Source organism: Theropithecus gelada, chromosome 20 (assembly GCF_003255815.1).
Source record: "Theropithecus gelada isolate Dixy chromosome 20, Tgel_1.0, whole genome shotgun sequence".
NCBI classification, from domain to species: Eukaryota; Metazoa; Chordata; class Mammalia; order Primates; family Cercopithecidae; genus Theropithecus; species Theropithecus gelada.
Genome location: NC_037688.1, coordinates 49,158,830 through 49,178,168, shown reverse-complemented (window position 1 = coordinate 49,178,168; position 19,339 = coordinate 49,158,830). Strand labels below are relative to the sequence as shown.

The 19,339-nt window shown below is 44.6% G+C and overlaps 1 protein-coding gene across 2 annotated transcripts in view; it reads right to left on the bottom strand.

Annotated features, from left to right (window-relative positions):
- CREBBP (CREB binding protein) overlaps positions 1-19,127 on the bottom strand; it is a 155,545-nt gene extending 136,418 nt beyond the window's left edge. For both annotated transcript variants that reach the window (XM_025370196.1, XM_025370197.1), the window contains exon 1: positions 18,840-19,127. In XM_025370196.1, coding sequence (XP_025225981.1) covers positions 18,840-18,924 — 85 coding nt within the window. In that variant the 5' untranslated portion in view covers positions 18,925-19,127. The remainder of the gene's footprint in view (positions 1-18,839) is intronic.
- Between the last annotated feature and the right edge of the window lie 212 nt (positions 19,128-19,339).

Below are 19,339 nucleotides of genomic sequence, written 5' to 3'. Positions count from 1 at the left end.
TAGTAGAATTATAAGGTTACTTTGCTTTGAAAGTTCTTGGGGATTATACAAAAAAAATATAGAACGGAATAACTCTCCATACCAAAAAAGAAAAAAAAGGAAAGAGAAAAGCTGTTTTATTAATATTTATGCCATCGTAAGTAATTTTTATCTAGGCATTTAAACAAGTTCCCAAAAGACATCTAACTTTTTTTCTTTTTTTACAATGACTATTAGGAAATAATTAAAGCAACCTCCTTCTAAAATCTTCTGTAATTCAGGCTTCTTTTATGCAGACACTCCAACCCCTAATTAGAACAGAATAATGAGGTTGTACTTCACTCTCAACAGTGATCTTATCTTGACTAAGTCTTGCCCCTCCTCAGAATCAGTGATCTGCTGAAGAGCCAGGGAGCTTGGCTGGCAGCCCCCAACTCCAGAAGGAAGCAAGTCACTGCAAGTCACTGCTCAGCGGCCCTCACTCAGTGCAGGATTGGCTGGTTTGAGACTAGAATAGAAGTCGGCCTCCCCAGAGGACTGTACTCTAATTCAGGAAGACAGCCCATGGACACCAAGTCACAAACTTAAATTGATTAACACGTATGTCATATTTTACAGCCAAGTGGAATAAGGTAGTGAACAAAAGTAGGAAAGGCTTCAAATAAGAGGCAAATTCTGAGCAGAACTTTAGAGGGAAAGGACACTAAGAAAAGACAATTCCAAAGAGACACAGACAGAAGACAGCAAGGCAGGCAGGCAGAGCTGGCTGCTCTGGTGTGGGGAGCTTCAAGGGAAAAACTCCAAGATGGCAGGAACCCCAGGGTAGGTACGAGTTCCATACAGTGGGAAGGGCCTCACTACGGTAGGCAGTCCTGCTCTGTCGCCCAGGCTGGAGTGCAATGACACAATCTTGGGTTATTAAATTTAGGTTTAATAAACTGAATTGTCTTAAAGCCCTCAAGACAGCACTTAACATTTATACTAGAGCCTAGAATTCGGGTTTTCTTGTTTTCCTGTCATATGCTGTGTTTTGTATGATGAACAATATTTAAGTGGACATTAACAATGATCTTCCCCAAGGAGTCCATTCATCATATAGTACATTCTAGTGAGGTTCTTCCTACTGTATCAGATCCACATATCTACCAAAGTGAGGCCCTTCCCACTGTATCGAATTCGTAGCTATTGAGGGGCTCCTGCCATCTTGAAGTTTTTCCCTTGAAGCTCTCCATGGCAGAGCAGCCAGCTTTGCCTGCCTGCCTGCCTTGCTGTCTTCTGTCCCTGCCTCTTTGGAATTGTCTTTTCTTAGTGTCCTTTCCCTCTAAAGCTCTGTTCAATGTTTGCCTCTTATTTGAAAGTTAAATTACAGGATATTCTTCATGTCACAGAAGGGTCCATCCAGGGGGACTCTTTTAGATGGAAACCTGCCTAGTAAGTACATTTAATATGGGAACATCATGAACTTCAAAATTTGAAGGCAGGGGAAAGAAATCAAGCTACGGCATTAGGTTAAACTAACTGAAATAAAAATTACAGAACCTTAGAAACTGTGATGTAAATCAGAAGGGAAATATTTGATTTATCAAAAGCACTTAATACAATTTTCAAGAATGCTACCTGGAAAAGGTAAAATCTACTTTGTGTAATTGATTATAAAATTTTAGCTTTTTTATTCATTCTCAAATGCACTTCATGGGGTATCAGGTATCAAAAACATCCTGCTTCGCTGAATGATTGCTATTTACCTTCCATTTAAAGAACCCAAGCAAGACAGGGCCAGGCACAGTAGCTCATGCCTGTAATTCCAGTATTTTAGGAAGCCCAGGTGGGCAGATCACCTGAGGTCAGGAGATCAAGACCAGCCTGGCCAACATGGTGAAACCTCATCTCTACTAAAAATACAAAAATTAGCCAGGCGTGGTGGTGGGTGCCTGTAATCCTAGTTACCTGGGAGGGTGACACCGGAGAATTGCTGAACTCGGGAGGCAGAGGCTACCGTGAGCCGAGCTCACGCCACTGCACTCCAGCCTGTGTGACAGAGCAAGATTCTGTCTCAAAAAAAAAAAAAAACAAAAAACCCAAGACAGTCCTTATTCAAAGTTCTTTGTCACCTGGGACCCTAAACTGTCCTGGAAATGCAGCCAGTCTATTTTTATTTGGTGCACTTATAAGTCACAGGAAAGTGCCATCCCCAGACAGCCAAGACAATGTTAGTTTCCTCAACATGGTTTGCATGCTGCCTCTCTCAACCCTGAAGGGTGGGTACAAGGGTGGAACAGAAGGTGGCTGTCATAGCAGCCAGCTCCCACCAGAACACAGTAATGACCTAGCAGCCCCTGCACATTAGCCCAATTATCTGGGACAGGAGAGCAAAAAGGGGTTGACTGCTGACCACCACCAGAGCTGAAAGGGGCACCACACCCCGGAGAGGTGCTATAGTCAGCCACCTGTCCACCCTGCTTACAGGCGGAGGATTCTCCAGCCAAGAATAGTTCTGGAGGAGGAAGAATGTCGGGGCCGAGCTAGGATCTAGCCTTTGCAGAAGCAGCCCCAGACCCCAGATTCCCAACCACCTCAGACTCCCCAGCCATACCATAAGATTAAGCAAACGGACATCCAGAGACCAGGTCCTCTGCCCCAAATGCTGTGAGATGTAGCTGGCAGGCAGCAACAAGAAGTCAAGAAAGGGGGAAAGAGCATATTCCAGACGTGAAAGCAGACTTGGAAGTGCCAATTCCATGTACAACGAACGCGTGGAGGCGTGCGGGCTATTTGAGAGCCACAAACAGAAAATGAATGTCTTAAGTCCAAAAAGTATGCCAGGACCAGATATAGTGGCTCACGCCTATAATCCCGACACTTTGGGAAGCCGACGCAGGTGAACTGCTTATGTCCAGGAGTTCAAGACCAGTCTGGACAACATAGCAAAACCTGGTCTCTATAAAAAAAAAAGTACAAAAATTAGCCAGGCATGGTGGTATGTGCCTGTAGTCCTAGCTGCTCACGAGGCTGAGATGAGAGAATTGCTTGAGCCTGGGAGATGGAGGCTGCAGTGAGCCGAGATCACCTCACTGCACTCCAGCTTGGGTGACAGTGAGACCCTGACTCAAAATAATAATAATAAGGTACATCATAAAATGAGAGAATTCAGAAACAACTAAGAAGCACAACATGGAGAATCACAAGCTGAAGAACAACCTTAGTGTTACTCATCACAGATTATGCTGATAAAGAATATCTGTGGCTGGGCACAGTGGTTCAAACCTGTAATCCCAGCACTGTGGGAGGCCAAGGCAGGCAGGTCACCTGAGGTCAGGCGTTCGAGACCAGCCTGGCCAACATGGCAAAACCCCTCCTCTACTAAAAATGCAAAAATTAGCGGGGCATGGTAGCACATGCCTGTAATCCCAGGAGGCTGAGGCACCAGAATCACTTGAACCCAACAGGCGGAGGCTGCAGTGAGCCAAGATCATGCCAATGCACTCCAGCCTAGGCAACAGAGCAAGACTCCATCTCAAAAAAAGAATATCTGCAACATACCTAACAATGTATATACTGAGAATATATATGTGCTGCTTTTCACATTTTTTTTTTTTTTTTCTGAGATGGACTCTTGCTTTGTCGCCCAGGCTGGAGTGCAGCGGCAAGATCTCGGCTCACTGCAACCTCCACCTACCGGGTTCAGGCCATCCTCCTGCTTCAGCCTCCCAAATAGCTGGGACTACAGGCACACGCCACCGTGCCCAGCTGATTTTTTTTTGTATTTTCAGTAGAGACAGGGTTTCACCGTGTTAGCCAGGATGGTCTCGATCTCCTGATCTCGTGATCCGTCTGCCTCAGCCTCCCAAGGTGCTGGGATTACAGGCATGAGCCACTGCGCCCGGCCTGCTTTTCACATTTTAAGACTCTACCAACACACAGGCTCTTGAAGGAAAATCTGCTATGATCAAAACTATAAATGCATATGCCTTTTAACCACTAATTCCATTTCTATGAATCTGTTCCATAGATTTGCTTGCCTGCATAACTTTACAAGGCTATTCATTAAAGCTCTGTTTGTGAGAAGACAAGACTGGAAATAACCTAAATGTCGATCAGTGGGGACAGGATTAAAGCAATTATGGCACAGCTCACATAATGGAATGGTAGGCAACTATAAGAAGACAATAAAGGTATGCAGCCATGTGTACACTATGCTACCTCAGTTAAGAAGAAAAAGGCAGGAAAGGGGAAGAGAGAACTATGAGACAACAGTGTCTGCCTGAATGCAGATAAACCCTGGAAGACAGCACTACTTCCAGTGGTTACCTGGCAGGAACTAGGTGTAAGGTGGCTCTCTCTACAAGTTTTGTCCTCTGAGTTTTCTGAGCCATGTGAATGAACTACTAGATTAAGTAATTAAAGAAACTACTTTTTTTTTTGAGATGGGAGTCGATCTGCTCCTCAGGCTGAAGTGCAGTGGCGCAACCTCAGCTCACTGCAACCTCCACCTCCTGGGTTCAAGCAATTCTCCTGCCTCAGCCTCCTAAGTGGCTGGGGCTCAGGTGCACGCCACCATGCCCAGCTAATTTTTATATTTTAGTAGAGACGGGGTTTCACCACGTTGGCTAGGATGATCTCAATATCCTGACCTCATGATCCACCCACCTCAGCCTCCCAAAGTGCAGGGATTACAGGCATGAGCCACCGCACGCGGCCAAGAAACTGATTTTTTTAAGGCACCCCCACTGGAGGTGTACTGGTCCAGGTGATTAACTTCAGCACCAGGTGATAACACCTGGAATGGTTCCCGGTGCTCCAGTTTCCAGTTAGAGTGTTTATGATTTGAGGATAAAATCTGAAATGGGCTTACTATTAGTTTAAAGTGTATTTAGTGTACAAATAAGCTTAAAAGGCTAGAAAAGAAGGGCACTTTAAAGAAGAACTTTTCAAAAGTAAGTATTTTTTTCTAAAGGGATGTGACAATCGACATGTAACATTTTGTACCCAATGTTCACATAGGGAAATCTGACATTATTTCAAAATACTCAAAAATTAGTTGGCTGTCAGGTCTTGTGGCTTCTAGCAAATCAATGAAGAAACCTCTAATATAAAAATGATGCTAAAAATGGGGCTTGTGACAAAGGACGTGATGATCAGATGCCACACTAAAACAGTCACATTTTCCTATCTCTGGATGGCACCTCTTAGGGGTAATTTGTACTTTGTTCAAATAATTCTCATTACAGGTCTAAAGGTTTTGCAACACGAATTAACCAAAACTTTGCTTGTCACCATTTAACAGATTATCCTAATCACAAATATAAAAATAAAACAATACAAAAACATATATACCCCCAAAATATGTTTTGTTTTGAATTTGTTTTTAACTAGTTTTTCTTTTTTCAGTATGAAAGTAATACATTTATGGTTTTTTGCTTTTAAAAAAAAAAAACTCAGAAGAAAATGAAAAACAGCCCCCAAAACATCCCTAGCTCAACCCCGAAAAACAATTTCTAGAAATTTCCTTCTAGAAATTTCCTATATACACCATTAGCATATCTCTTTCTACCCCTAAAAGAGATCTAATTATCATTTTTGCTCTCAATCCTTTGTTCACTGATTCTCAATCTTGTCTTCGCTCCTAAGTACCCATCACTCTCCCTCAACTGGATCTGCAATGCCAGGGAACTCAGCTACTCTTCTGATGGAGCTTCACTGATTTTACCCTTTCTTTTCTAAAGGATTTCTGAGTCATACTCAGTGTTTTACAATCTCTACATTAATTTACTAAATTAATGAAAAGGTCTGGAGTTAATGAGAATGTTCTTAGAAGTCCTACCAATCAAGAAACTGTATCTGCTTGGTGTTGAAATAGGTTGCTAACCCACAGATACTTCTATTTCAAATACTAAGTAAGGTAGGTAATAAAAACCAGAAGTTTTAAGAATCGATTCCAGGAATTGAGAGACAATAAACACAACTGCTGTGTGAGCTGGCTGCATGACATGCATTTTGATGACAATAACAAAACCTCTAATATTCTTTGAGATGACATGGATTTAAAAAAAAAAAAAACTTTAAGCCCAGGCAATATAGTAAGACCCTGTCTCTACAAAAATAAAAATAAAAAATTATCTGGGCTTGGTGGTGCATGCCTGTAGTCCAAGCTACTATGGAGGCTGAAGTGGGAGGATGGCTTGAGCCTAGGAGTTTGAGGCTACAGTGAACTATATATAATCTCACCACTGCACTCCAGCCTAAGTGACAGACAGAGCAAGACTCTGTCTCAAACAAAAAACAAGAAAACTTCAATTATTCCTATTTATATAATATAGTGAAAACATTAAAATTGTTTTGTGTTATCTAAGTGCAGCACCAAAACATTTTACCATTAAAAAAGAAGACTTAATTAAAAGAAAGCCTGGGCCAAGCACAGTGGCTCACATCTGTAATCCTTAAACTTTGGGAGGCTGAGGTGGAAGGACTGCTTGATCCCAGGAGCTCAAGACCAGCCTAGGCAACATAGGAAGACCCCATATCTCTACTAAAAAAAAAAAAATTAGCCAGGCATAGTGGCATGCACCTGTCATCCTAGCTACTTGGGAGGCTGAGGTGGGATTGCTTGAGTCCAGAAGGTGGACACTGCAGTGAGCTGTGATCACATAACTGCACACCAGCCTGGTGGACAGAGTGAGACCCTGTCTCAAAATAAATAAAAATAAATAAAAAAAAAAATAGAACAAAGCCTGCATTTCTAATACTAACATTTCCAACAGCTCTGAGATGCGTTATCAGTCTGAAAGGCATTGATAGTAGAATAACATATAATGGGCTACTTAGGGCAAAAAGAGTAAGAAGAGACCATATTTGCCTGGCTACGCACAGTACATCTCTAGATTATGTAAGAAACAGCTAACACTGGTTGCCTATGACCAGTGACACCAGAAACAGAGAGGAGGAAGGGTTTTCACCAATTACTCTGCTTTTTTGGAATTCTGAACCATATGAATATATTATCTACTGAAAAGAACTTAAAAAAACTTTTAAAAGAAAATTGTACAAAAATTTCCTAACATCTTAAATAAGAACACTAGCTCCAGTTCTTAAGCTTCTTTTCCATGGGGCCCTTTTCCTCCCAAAAATGGGGCTCAGGAGGGGAAAGCATTGTCTACTCTCCCTACAGACCTCCCTACAGAGCTTGGATGAAAAAGTACACCTTGGAAAAAGCTAATCTAAACTTCTGGAAAATAAATCACAAGAGTTCCCCCAATTACTCCAGACATGGGTTTTTTAAAAACTTAATTGTGTTTTATAAGCCCTAAAAAACAATAAACTGGACTCATTGGTCTGACATTCAAGGCCCTTGGTGACGTTACCTCACCTTCAGATGCCGAAGCTGAAGCTCTACTCACCCTCAATGAGCTCCGGTGTCCTTCCTCCAACAAGCCTCCCTGACCACCCAGCCTGAGGCATCCACTTCCTTCCAGTCAGACATCGAGCTCGGTGTGAAATGCTATAGGCAATGGTGGGCACCACGGAACTGCTCACCCACACCACACAACTCAGAGTTCCCTGAGGACAGAAGCAGCTTCTGCCACCACTGTTATCACCACAGGTGATACACATAAAATGTGCTTAAATATTTGCTGAATAAAAGAATGAAGTGGTAGGAGTCAAGACTGGATCCCAGGCCCAACCAACCCCTGCAGGGCAGAACCACACCTTTAGTCTCCACCCTCTCAGAAGCAAGACTATGAGGCCTCCTAAATTCTGGTAGCCCAGTGAATATAACCCAAAAACTGTCACAAGAGTCAGTCCTCCATGCCTGCTATGTGTGCTGTTCCCTCCCGCCTGGAACAGTACTATCTGCCATCTCCTATTCACCCTCAGGTGTCAGTGCTAACGTCACAGCCCCCGGGGACTTCCAATACCCTTCAAAACAGGCTCAGACCCTGTCTGGTGCCCCAGTCAGTGCACAGTATGTCCCCTCCAAGGTCACACCTGACTGCGGTTACCTGTCCAGTATCCATCACCACCCATGAGGGCAGAGACAGGGCCTGTCACGTCCCCACCGGATCGCCAGGGCCTACACCATAGCATAACAAATATTTTCTAAATTAGTGAATAATTCTGAACAGCGTGACCTAAGCCGTGAATATTTTTGAAGGAGTCTTTCATCATTTGTTTTTTTGGAGTCTTGCATCTTTAAAAAATGATCGTTTTAAAGGAACTTTGTCATAAATATCTAGGTGATACATATCTTAAAGAAAACTCTAGACAAACAGCATAAGTAAATGTACTTACAGTTGTGCGGTCCAATACCGTAGCGACTAACCATATGTGGCTATCTTCATTTACTTAAATCAAATAACATTTAAAATTCAGTTCCTAAGTCACACTAATCACAATTCAAGTACTCAACAGCCACACATGGCTCGCGGTTCCAGTACCCTGTCATACAGATACAACATAGAGCCACCCTCCCAAAAAGGACCACTGGACAGCGCTGGCTTGGAGGGCATCCTGAGAACAAAGGCATCCCAGAAAAAGGAAACATCTCAATCCACCCTCTTCCTGCTGGGAAAGAATCCATTCTCCCCTAAGTTTCAGTGACTGAGAAAGCCATCAGTGAAAGCAAAACACTTGATTCTCTCGCCATCATTCAAATGATTCCCTCAGAGACTTTTCAACAGAAGTTCAACTATGGGCAGGTGTGCTCTTCAAACAAAAACCGATTCCCACGGTAGTAGAGGAACAACCACAATGACACAGAAAATCTATCAATATTTTATGTCTTTCTGTTATTTTCAATAAAGGTGACTTACTGAATATGTAAATCAGATTTAAGTAAAGATATCCACAAATTAGGGGAAAAATTCTTTGTCCACCACGGGGTAACTTTTACTTATAAAAAAAAATAATCACACCGAATCTAGGATAACAGTAAAACAGTAACCTCCATTTAAAGAATTTCCTATTATGAATCTGCAGGAAGAGAAAAGTCTTACAGTACAGCACAGAGCTGAATCTGTTCCTTTCAAGATCTGTGTAGCTGAGCCCGGGAGGAAATTGAGTTTCACTGGTATTCCTTTCAACCAACCTGACCAAACTGGACAGTGATCCCAAGGCCATTTTCTCTCCAACTCTGTTTTCAATAAAATACTATGTTTATAATTTCTCTGCATTCACTTTTCCCTTTTCTCTAAGTCCTAATCTAAATCAAGCCCTTGTTCTGAAGCAATAACTAGAAACACAGTTCCATTTAATTAAGAGTTCAATTTTCCAATAAAGAACAGTTGAACTGCAAACACAGACGCAGTAAAATGAGTCAAACGATTACCCATTTTGTAAGATTCTCGAATCTTAGCTCTTTTTTTTTTTTTTTTTTTTTTGAGACGGAGTCTCGCTCTGCCGCCCAGGCTGGAGTGCAGTGGCCGGATCTCAGCTCACTGCAAGCTCCGCCTCCCGGGTTCACGCCATTCTCCTGCCTCAGCCTCCTGAGTAGCTGGGACTACAGGCGCCCGCCACCGCGCCCGGCTAGTTTTTTGTATTTTTTAGTAGAGATGGGGTTTCACTGTGTTAGCCAGGATGGTCTCGATCTCCTGACCTCGTGATCCGCCCGTCTCGGCCTCCCAAAGTGCTGGGATTACAGGCTTGAGCCACCGCGCCCGGCCCGAATCTTAGCTCTTAATTCATTTTCTTACAAACTGGTTCCCAAACTGCACTAGAGCTGGTACTGGAAGCCAAATAGGTAGGGGCAGAAGCTTCCCATGTACTCAGTAAGAAGCCTCCTGATTCTGGGTCAGGCTACATCATCTCCGTCCTCACTGGCCCAAGAGGTAGGTGATGGCTCATGTTTTCCCATACAATTAAACAATAATAACAGCTGCCTCAACCTGCCATATGCCAGGCACCCTAGTAGCCCAATGTACCAAGCTAATCACAGTAAGCAGAAACAGAGCCAGGCACAGTGACTCCATCTCACACCTGTAATCCCAGCTACTCAGGAGGCTGAGGCAGGAGCACTGCTGGAGGCTGGGAGTTCAAGACCAGCTTGGGCAAGCAAGACCCCAATGGAAAGAAGAGTAGAGTACAGTAGAGAAGAGAAAAGAAAGAAAAGAAAAGAGAAAAGAAAAGAAAGAAGGGAGGGAGGAAAAGAAAAGAAAGACGGAGAGGATGGAAGGAAGGAAGGAAGGAAGGAAGGAAGGAAGGAAGGAAGGAAGGAAGGAAGGAAGGAAGGAAGAGAAATGGAATATTGCAGGGTAAAAAGTCCCTTTTAGAGATCTCCCTCTCTGAGTCTCTCTCTCACACACACACATACACCCCACCCTGCAAAACTCAAATGTGATGTCACCAGTCCAAGTCACAGCGTTGATGAGCTGGGAGCTGGGACTCAAGAGTCCACTCTGAGCAGGAGCCAGAGCTCCCTCCTCAGCACTACACTGACCGCCTCCCAGTATAAAAAGCTCTGACATTTCCTTCAACTGTGACTCACGGTTAGAAGGTTCTACTTTTAATCAGGTGACAAATACTCAAAATATTTTAATCCAAAGCAAATGGGTCAAACTCGTAGAGTCCATAATTGTCTAAGCAAACCCTAATTACCTGATAAATTTCTATAGCTCCTGAATGTCCTCATTCAGTTTGTAATCAAATACCCAAATCTCCTTATTTAAATGTTGTACAAGCCTTCTCTACAGGTTATCATAGAGAATAGTGACTTATTTTTCTATTTCACTGGTTATTTTAACCATAAAGTTAAAACATGTTTAGGTGGTGCAGTTTTAATAAGAAAAATCCAAACTAGGGGGAGGAGAAGCAGCTTCTGAATTATAAAAAGATTTGCTTTACAACAGAATTGTACAACTGCACTACACAGCTAGTTTTCTCTCCTTATCACAGATTATTCAAATTCGAAAGGTTGAATTAGGTGCAACTGGAAGATACACCTACTGTATACAGCATAGTACAGGCATATTAGAAAGGCAAATTAAGACATTTTCAAACAACAGCAGACAGGACACCTAGAAATGGGAAAGTAAAGTCAGATTTAATCATGTAGAATTATTTTCCCCATTAGATTTTACTATTCTTAGCGATGGTTCAACTAAACAGTCTTTTGATTAATGGAAATGAAACACGGGGGAAAATGTCACACGGGATAATATCCAAATCTTTCTTAAGGGTAAGTTTTAAAAGGAATTCAACTTTTGGAGACAGAGCTCAAAAATAGCCTTGCTTCCTAAATTTAGAACCAGAAAACACCCTAAAGGCAGTATTTTAAATACAGCCACAGTCACTGCCTATACTGTCTAGGAAATTAATTAAAAAAAACTTTAAAAAGAGAGGGGCCACTTTTGTTTACTTCCATGCCTTTCACACAGCCTTCCCCAATTTGATTTGTGTGCCCATGCTCAAATCTCTTCAAGTCCTGACCACTCCAGGACGCCCCAGGGACTCTGCTCGTGGCCTATTGTGGCACCCCTGTCAGCAAAGCACAGCTCCAGGCAAAGGAGAACAGGCAAAAGCCCCCACAGGCACTGCTCCCAAGGCTTACATTTCTGCACGAAAGACTCATGCAATGGGAGAATTTTCCTGAAAGCCAAGTTTGAGACTGACTGGGAAGAGTAGCATCCTTTTCCAGTTAAAGCAAGGAGTGTATCTGGAGGGATGCACTGCAAGGAAAAGGCCTCAGAGAGGACTAAAGGAAACGCTGGGCACATGTGCTAAAAAGCAGATGGCATGGCCAGGAGTTTCAGAGCTTAGGAGAGACTGTCTGGGGACAACCAGAAGACGACTCAGATGCAAGCAAGCCATGGGCCTACAACGATACCCCAGGAAACAAACTGTCATGGTCAGGGTGCTTTCCCCAACAGCCAGGAATGCATGGAAAACAGGCAGGCTTCCCCAACTCCTGGCTCTGTGCTGACTCAGCAGGAGGGCTGTCACAGGAGCCCAAGGCTCCTCAACCATGCCAGGGCCTGCCTCCCACTGGGGCATGCAGCCCTGGACTTCCACACACGGGGACACTCAGGAAACAGGGGAGGGAGCAAATGAAGACTTATTCAGATCACCCTTTCTGGTTCCAGAGTTTTGGCACTTAACTGCATTTCTGTATTCTTTCCTTAAGTTTTGCCTCGAGGTTTCATCTTGTCAAGATGGTTCTAAGTTACTCACAGGCATCTATCTATCAGAATCCTGTGTACACTGCTACTGCTTAACAGGTACCTCAAGATAAATTACACACAGTAAAGAAACAGAATCACATACTTGTCTGCTGCTTAATTGGTCCATGAAATATGCTTCAAAATTATCAATTTTCAGTGTACATCCTGATCTGATTTAAAAGAAAAATTTCGGAACACACGACACCATTTAAGTTCTCGTAAATTTAAAATTTCATGGCCATCATATTCCTATTTTAAAAATACAATAAAAAATGGAGACAGAGTCAATGGTATAGATGACAGAATTCCCGGCTATGTATGTGTTACACTACCACACGCGTGCCTGCACACTGGTTTCTGGGGATATGAGCACATGGCTTCTGTCCTTTCCAGAACTGCTGAGAAACAGGTCTTGGTCCAATCAGACTAGCACTCCCAGTAAGTCCTAGGACTATGAGGTATAACAACGTCCCTGGTTAACGCCAGTGTCAGTTCTCATTGAGCGCAGATGCCAGACACACATCATCTCAGGCCACCCTCATAACTACCCTGAGATGGGAATTGTTATTATCTCCATGTTACAGATGAGGAGACTTTGAGCTCAGAGAGCTGATATAACTTGCCCCAAACATGCTCTGGCCCCAGCACTCCTAAGGCCAGTTGGTTTAGTGACCGGGTGGGATACCATGGGTATGGAACTTGGATTACGGAAGCAAATAACAGACCCAACTTGAAGATAGGTGGCAATTTGCTTAAAAGTGAAATCTTAACAAGAAAATGATGAGAACTTTAAGGGACAAATACCATATAACTCTTTCACCAATTCCCTCAAATATTTCCTGAGGGCCTACTAGCTGTCAGGCGCTGTCCCTGGGGAGGGAAGCACTGGGAAAAGGGCTGTAGAAAGGCTCTAGAGTTCTTGCTGACTCTCACCTTCTGGTGTCACAGGAAGGGGAGGAAGCCTAGAGCCTGAGATGACAAAGAGGGATGAGAAATACCATGTGGGCCACCGGGGTCAACACAAAGCAAAAGAACAAAGAAAAATGCAGAGGGTCACCTGACTTTCTGATAAACTCGTCTGATTTTAAATCAAGTCATCCATCCATAGAACAAAAAAGACAGAGGGAGAGGACCCTGCTAAGCTCTGAAGTGCTCCAAGACAGGAGACCCGTGCAAGCCTGCTGCTCACCTGGGCTCTCTTGGCTCCACTTCATGCAGCTGGGGAAACTTGCCCTGCTGCTGTTTTCCTTAAAGCTGTCTCTGCAGCCGTGGCAGGCCAGTGCTCCCCAAGGGGTGCTCAGAGAATTAAGTCCCACGTTATATCAGAGTCACCAAATTGCAGCCCATGGGTCAAGTCCTCAGACACCAGTCTTTACAACTAAAGTTTTACTGGAACACAGCCATGGCCACTCGAATATGGCTACTTTCTTGCTGAAATGGCAGCCTTAAGTAGTTGCAACAAGAGACCTTATGGCTCACAAAGCCACACACGTGCTCTCTGGCCCTTTACAGAGAAAGTCTGCGGACCCATAAATAGGCTAAAAAGAGTTCTAGGGTCAAACAGGATTGAAAGTGGTCCAACTGCAGCCCCTCGCTCACAGTGCCCCATCAGCACACCAAGGCTCTGGGAAAGTCCGCAGTCAGATTCCTCAGCTACAACCAACCGCATCTGAGCACAAACCCTTTGTTGAGAAACACCTCTTAGCATGCCCTCTAGTTTCTTGGAATACATGTGAAGAGCTGATTTGAGTGAGGTAAAGAGGGGTGCCCTCACCAATGGGACCCCAAAAACTAAACTGACAAGCTTTGCAATCTTCAGAAACTCACAATAAGGTACATTTCATCTTAACTAAAGTAAGACACACTTTGGCAAAATCATTTTCCTGTTTTCAAATACATCAAGTAAAAACACAAGCAATTATGGACCCCCCAAGTAATCACATACTTTGTCACACAATTACAACGCACAACTTAGAAGCTGTGAAAACACAGGCTACTAATCTAAGCATCAACTTCCGACTGCAGGACTCAGTCTCTTTGTAAGTTATGTTCAATTCTGTTTACAGAATCAAATCTGAATGTTCAGCCAGGAGCCACTGTCCATCTTCTGAAGGCCCTCTAAGGTGCCCTGCACATGACTTGTCCTTGCCTACCTTCATCCCTGAGGACCTCTGAATGGGGTCACCGCTGTCACCCCTCTGTTATTCAAAAGTGAAGCACGGTCATGAAACGTCCTAGCCCTAAAGGTCTCTATGACAACTTTTATTTCTATTTAGACAGAACTCACTGATGGGGTAACATAACTGTTTCTCATTCTCCCTGAGGTAAACAGGAACATGAGCCCACACACTTCACGCTGAGAATAACACCAGAACCAAAGGGAAAAGGGGGAGCCCCTAACCCAGAGGAAGAATACACTCCTGGCTGCCCCCACCACAGGTGGTTACAAACCTACCCCCTAGCGACCTCATTTTGGTGGCGGAGGGCCGCTACTGAAACTTACCAAGCATGGGAGGTTCCTGGGTCCTCAGTTCAAGTAAGTGCATTGTTACAGATAGAGACTTAGAAAACAAATACATAGAACCATTGACTTTAACAATCTAGGTTGGATCTGGTTTTGACCCTGTATCACCTCTCAAGTCCAGTTCCTCACCTAGAAAATAGCAGTAACAGCATCTTCCCTTCCTCACAGGACGCTGTAAGGAACAAACTGAGGTGATATGGAGAAAAGCACTCTGATACATAATACATACATACCAGACATACATAACAGATCATTTGGTTGACAACTGTATTCGCCATCGCTTTCTTTAAATAAGCTTCTCTATTGCATTTAAAGGGATTCACGTCATAAAATGTAATCACAACTGCTTAGAGCCACTTATACAGCACAGGATGAAATATAGCTATGTTCAATCTTCAGGATGTAGTTTTTCTTTTCCTTTTTCCCCCAGAGACACGGTCTCTGTCACCCAGGTCAGAGTGCAGTGGCATGATCACAGCTCACTGCAGCCTCAACTTCCTGGGCTCAAGCGATCATCCTGCCACAGCCTCCTGAATAGCTGGGATTACAGGATTGTACTATTACACCCAACTAATTTAAATTTTTTTTGTAGAGATAGTGTCTCACTATGTTGCCCAGGCTGGTCTCCAACTCCTGGCCTTAAGCAATCCTCCTGTCTCAGTCTCCCTACGCATTGGGATTATAGGCATGAGCTACCACCCTGGCCTGCAATTTCAAAAACTTTAGAAACAGTCTGTTGTGTGCAAATTTTGCAATAAAGCTGACCAAAAAAACCCTAGAAAACAAAAAGCAAAACAAAAATAAAGTCTACTGCTTGCCTGGATATTTGTCTTATACTGTTAAATCATGAATCTCTGCTGTTGAAAGACACAATACACTACTTTAACTTGGATATATTAAATAAAGAAGTTTCCAAAACACCCAACTAACTATATACTGGAAACATGAAGTCCCCACTTTTTGTAAGGGTGCCAAGTAAACGAAGACCTCATCTATGAGAAAGTGTTAAGCCTTCAACACAATACAAGAAAATGCTACTTTTACATCTGAGGCCATCCAATTCTGTGCCTCTCCGGGGCTGCTGCTTCAGCAGGGTGAAAGGTACTGTTTTTCCTTCTTCCTCTTGCTACCCTCCTTCGCAGCACATTCCCTATTTCTGCATCACATCTGCGTAAGCTTCCCAGCCTTCAGCGACTTCTGTTTGTCATCAGTGGCAGTGACATTTAATTCACTCCGAGGTGCTGCCTGACCTTAGGGAGTGCTGTTTGCAACATCCATGCCCCCGATGAGCAGCACCCTGGCTGAGCAGATCCCCAGTGTTGGGGGCACTCTTCTCTCAGCTCACTGCTACCCTGCACAGAAACATCTAAGTGACACTGGTGGCCCCACAGGCCAGTCTCTACAGACATGCACTGCAGTCTAAGTAGCTCCTGTTTCTCAGGCTGCCAAGGCCTCCTCCTCCTTTCAACCCCTCAGCTCCCAGACAGAGGTCCCCCTCCCTCAAATTTGATCTCATGCACAGAGCACAGACCCTGCTCCCCTAGGCCCAATTTTCCCCTGGGAGCCTCAGAGACACATCCCCTCACTAAAATAAGATTGAGTCTCTCAAGAATGTTATTCTCGGGTCTGTCCCACCTAACCAAATGCCTTCAGTCCTTTGAATGTATTTAATGTAAAAACTCAAGCCATTTATTTGTTTAATATACATCCCTAAGATCTCTGTCCATCTCATTACTCAATTTCTTAGACTAGTAGTTACACCAGACAAGGTGTCCCTTGTTTTTTTTAGAGACAGCGTCTCACTCAGTCACCCAGACTGGAGTGCAGCAGTGCGATCTCGGCTCACTACAACCTCTGCCTCCCAAGTTCAAGGGATTCTCATGCCTCAGCCTCCCAAGTAGCTGGAATTACAGGTGCATGTCACCATGCCTGGCTATTTTTTTGTATTTTTAGTACAGATGGGGTTTTACCATGTTGGCCAGGCTGCTCTCGAACTCCTGACTTCAAGTTGATCCACCAGCCTCCCCCTCCCAAAGTGCTGGGATTACAGGCATGAGCCATGGCATCCAGCCCCTTGTTTAATGTGCTTGACAATGATCCCTTCCTTGGTCCCCCACACTAACAGACCCTTTCACAATAGTGTGATGGTGATGAATGTGTAACTCAGGACCCAACTTAAGTATGATGTCGACTTTCTACTTTGGATTAAATCAGAGTCATTTAAAGCTGACTTTTGGTCCCACAAAAGAGCCCCTGTGCCTTACAAGGATCAAAACTGGAAAGGAAGAGGGAAAAGCTGGTTAAGTGTGGAAAATCCTTTCTGATCAACTTGTTATTAAGCATCTGATCATCCCATAATGGAAACTACTATGGAAAAAGCTATCCTTCGGGCTCCATCTTGGAAACAGCTGGATGTAAACAGTAGGATAAGCCTTTTTGTTAAGTCTTGTGTTACTAATTGTCCCCCTTTTTAAGACAAAATCTACAACAAATTCATTCAACAATAGCAAAGCTACAAAGCCATCCAGGTTACCAGTTTCAGAAGACAAGCTTCAAAGCTGAACTCGCCTCGTATGACCTACGTCTCACACAACTGAAGACTACTCAAACACAGCAAGATTAATGAAGCAACTGAGATCTGTTTTGCAGTACAACGGCATTTAAACTATTGTTGCCAAATTTCTCACTTCAGTAAGTTCGTTTCATAAGATTAATGTCAACTCAACTTTTATCAGCTGAAAAGAAAAACATTATTAGTGATTTTTACATACCATGAGCATCATTTACTCCTCCCCACTGTTTAAGAAATTTTAACTAGATAAGAATCTCCTTATGATTGATTTTTAAAAATCGTTTTTCACTTCCACATTAATATTAAATGTCTCTTATCATAACTTGATTCCAGGAATTGTATTCAAACTTAAGCCACAAAATTCAAGTTTTGTTTCAACAGCAATAGCAGTTTTTTGAATATGCTAGTGGTGGGTCACAGAACTATTTCCACAAGTTGAACAGCTGTGTCTAGCGCAAATCTGAAGGCAGCAATGTAATTCAATTTGGACTCATTCATTAGAAACTGATTTTCAGATGCTGCCACTGCAAGACTACTGGAGAAATGCAAGCTGCGCTGGAGACGGAATTGTTCGCAGCGGCACAGAAGTTTCTGCTGCAAGGGAGAGAGCTCTAAAAGAGGAAATACAACTAGTTCATGTTACCATGAACCAGCGCAGTAGGACCCAGAATTACTGAATGAATAGAAAACTAAATACTTCTCTTAAGCAGCAATGATTACTTAAGAAAGTTTCCAGGGAAGCTGTTAAATGAGAGGAAACAAACAAAAGATGATTTATTCAGTATCCTGCTACATTTTTTTGAAAAATTGGAATTCCTACATGCCTTAACATAATTTTTTGTACATCTACACTGTGAAAGCAACACAAACTCAAATGGAGATGGCAGCCCAAATGAACTTAAATCTGCTGTTTAACTTTCTTTTGAAGTTACACATGGAAATGAAACACACCACAGCAACTTTAATGACATCTTGCTAACGAAGTTTGGATTTTGAAAAATGGAATGACTAGTTCACTAAAAAAAACAACAACAACAACAAAAAAAAAAACAAAGAGTTTTGAAAATAAGCACTAAGCATCTTTCCAAGGAACTCACTCATTCCAAGAAACTTCGGTTCTAACTCGCAAGCTGGCGGCTGCTGTGAGTATCCTCTGACTGCAGCCTAGTCAATGTGTCGCCAATCCAGAAAATACACTGCGCTACTTTTGGCCGCGATCTTGCTTTCTCTAAGCATCAAAGGTACCCTCCGCTGTCATTCCTCTGGACGGCCACGCGTGTGGACACGGCCGCGGATGGATGCGTAGGACATTACCAAACAAACCCACACACTGCACTTTACTTCTTCCCTCCTGGAGTGCCACTCGGGTCCCCGCGAGGAGGGCTGATCGGGTGCGGGGAGGCCGAGTGCACCGGGCGTGTGCTGCCCAACTCGGGCCCAGTGACAGTCCTGCGACGAACTTCCACCCTCCGGCGCGGGGCGAAGGGAACCGGCTGCGGGGCCTGCTCCGGGCTCCCGGCTCGGTAGGTATCCGCGACCACCACCCCCGGACACTCTCTTTCAGGTGGGGGTGACAGCGCGCCCCGGGCCCCCGCTGCCCCGGACCCCTCCTCACCTGTGCTGTCATTCGCCGAGAAGCCGGGCGAGCTGAGTTTGGCTCGTTTGGGGTTGGGCGGTCCGTCCAGCAAGTTCTCGGCCATTTTCACCTGCTCGCGAAAACACCCCCGGGAGCGGACGGCCGGGCCGGCGAAGGCCCGGACGGGGGTCGGGGGCCCTGCCGGCTGCGAGGGAGAGCAGCGAGCGCGGCCGCGAGCGGGCGGGCGGGCGCCGAAGGAGAGGGAGGGCGCAGGCCGGGTGGGGGAGGCGGCGGCCAAATCTCAGCCACAGCAACAGCGCCCCGCAGCGCTCACCGCCCGCCCCCGGCCGCCGCCGCCGCCGCCGCCGCCGCCGGCCGCGGCCCCCTCATCCCCTGCCCGCCTCCCGAGCGCGACACTCCGCGGCGGGGGCGCCCCGGCGGCCCGGCCGCCCCCCCGGGCCCGGCTGGCAGCGACGGCGCCCGGCCGGGCGGCTCAGGCAGTCCCCGGGAACATGGTGCCGCCGCCGCCGCCGCCGCCT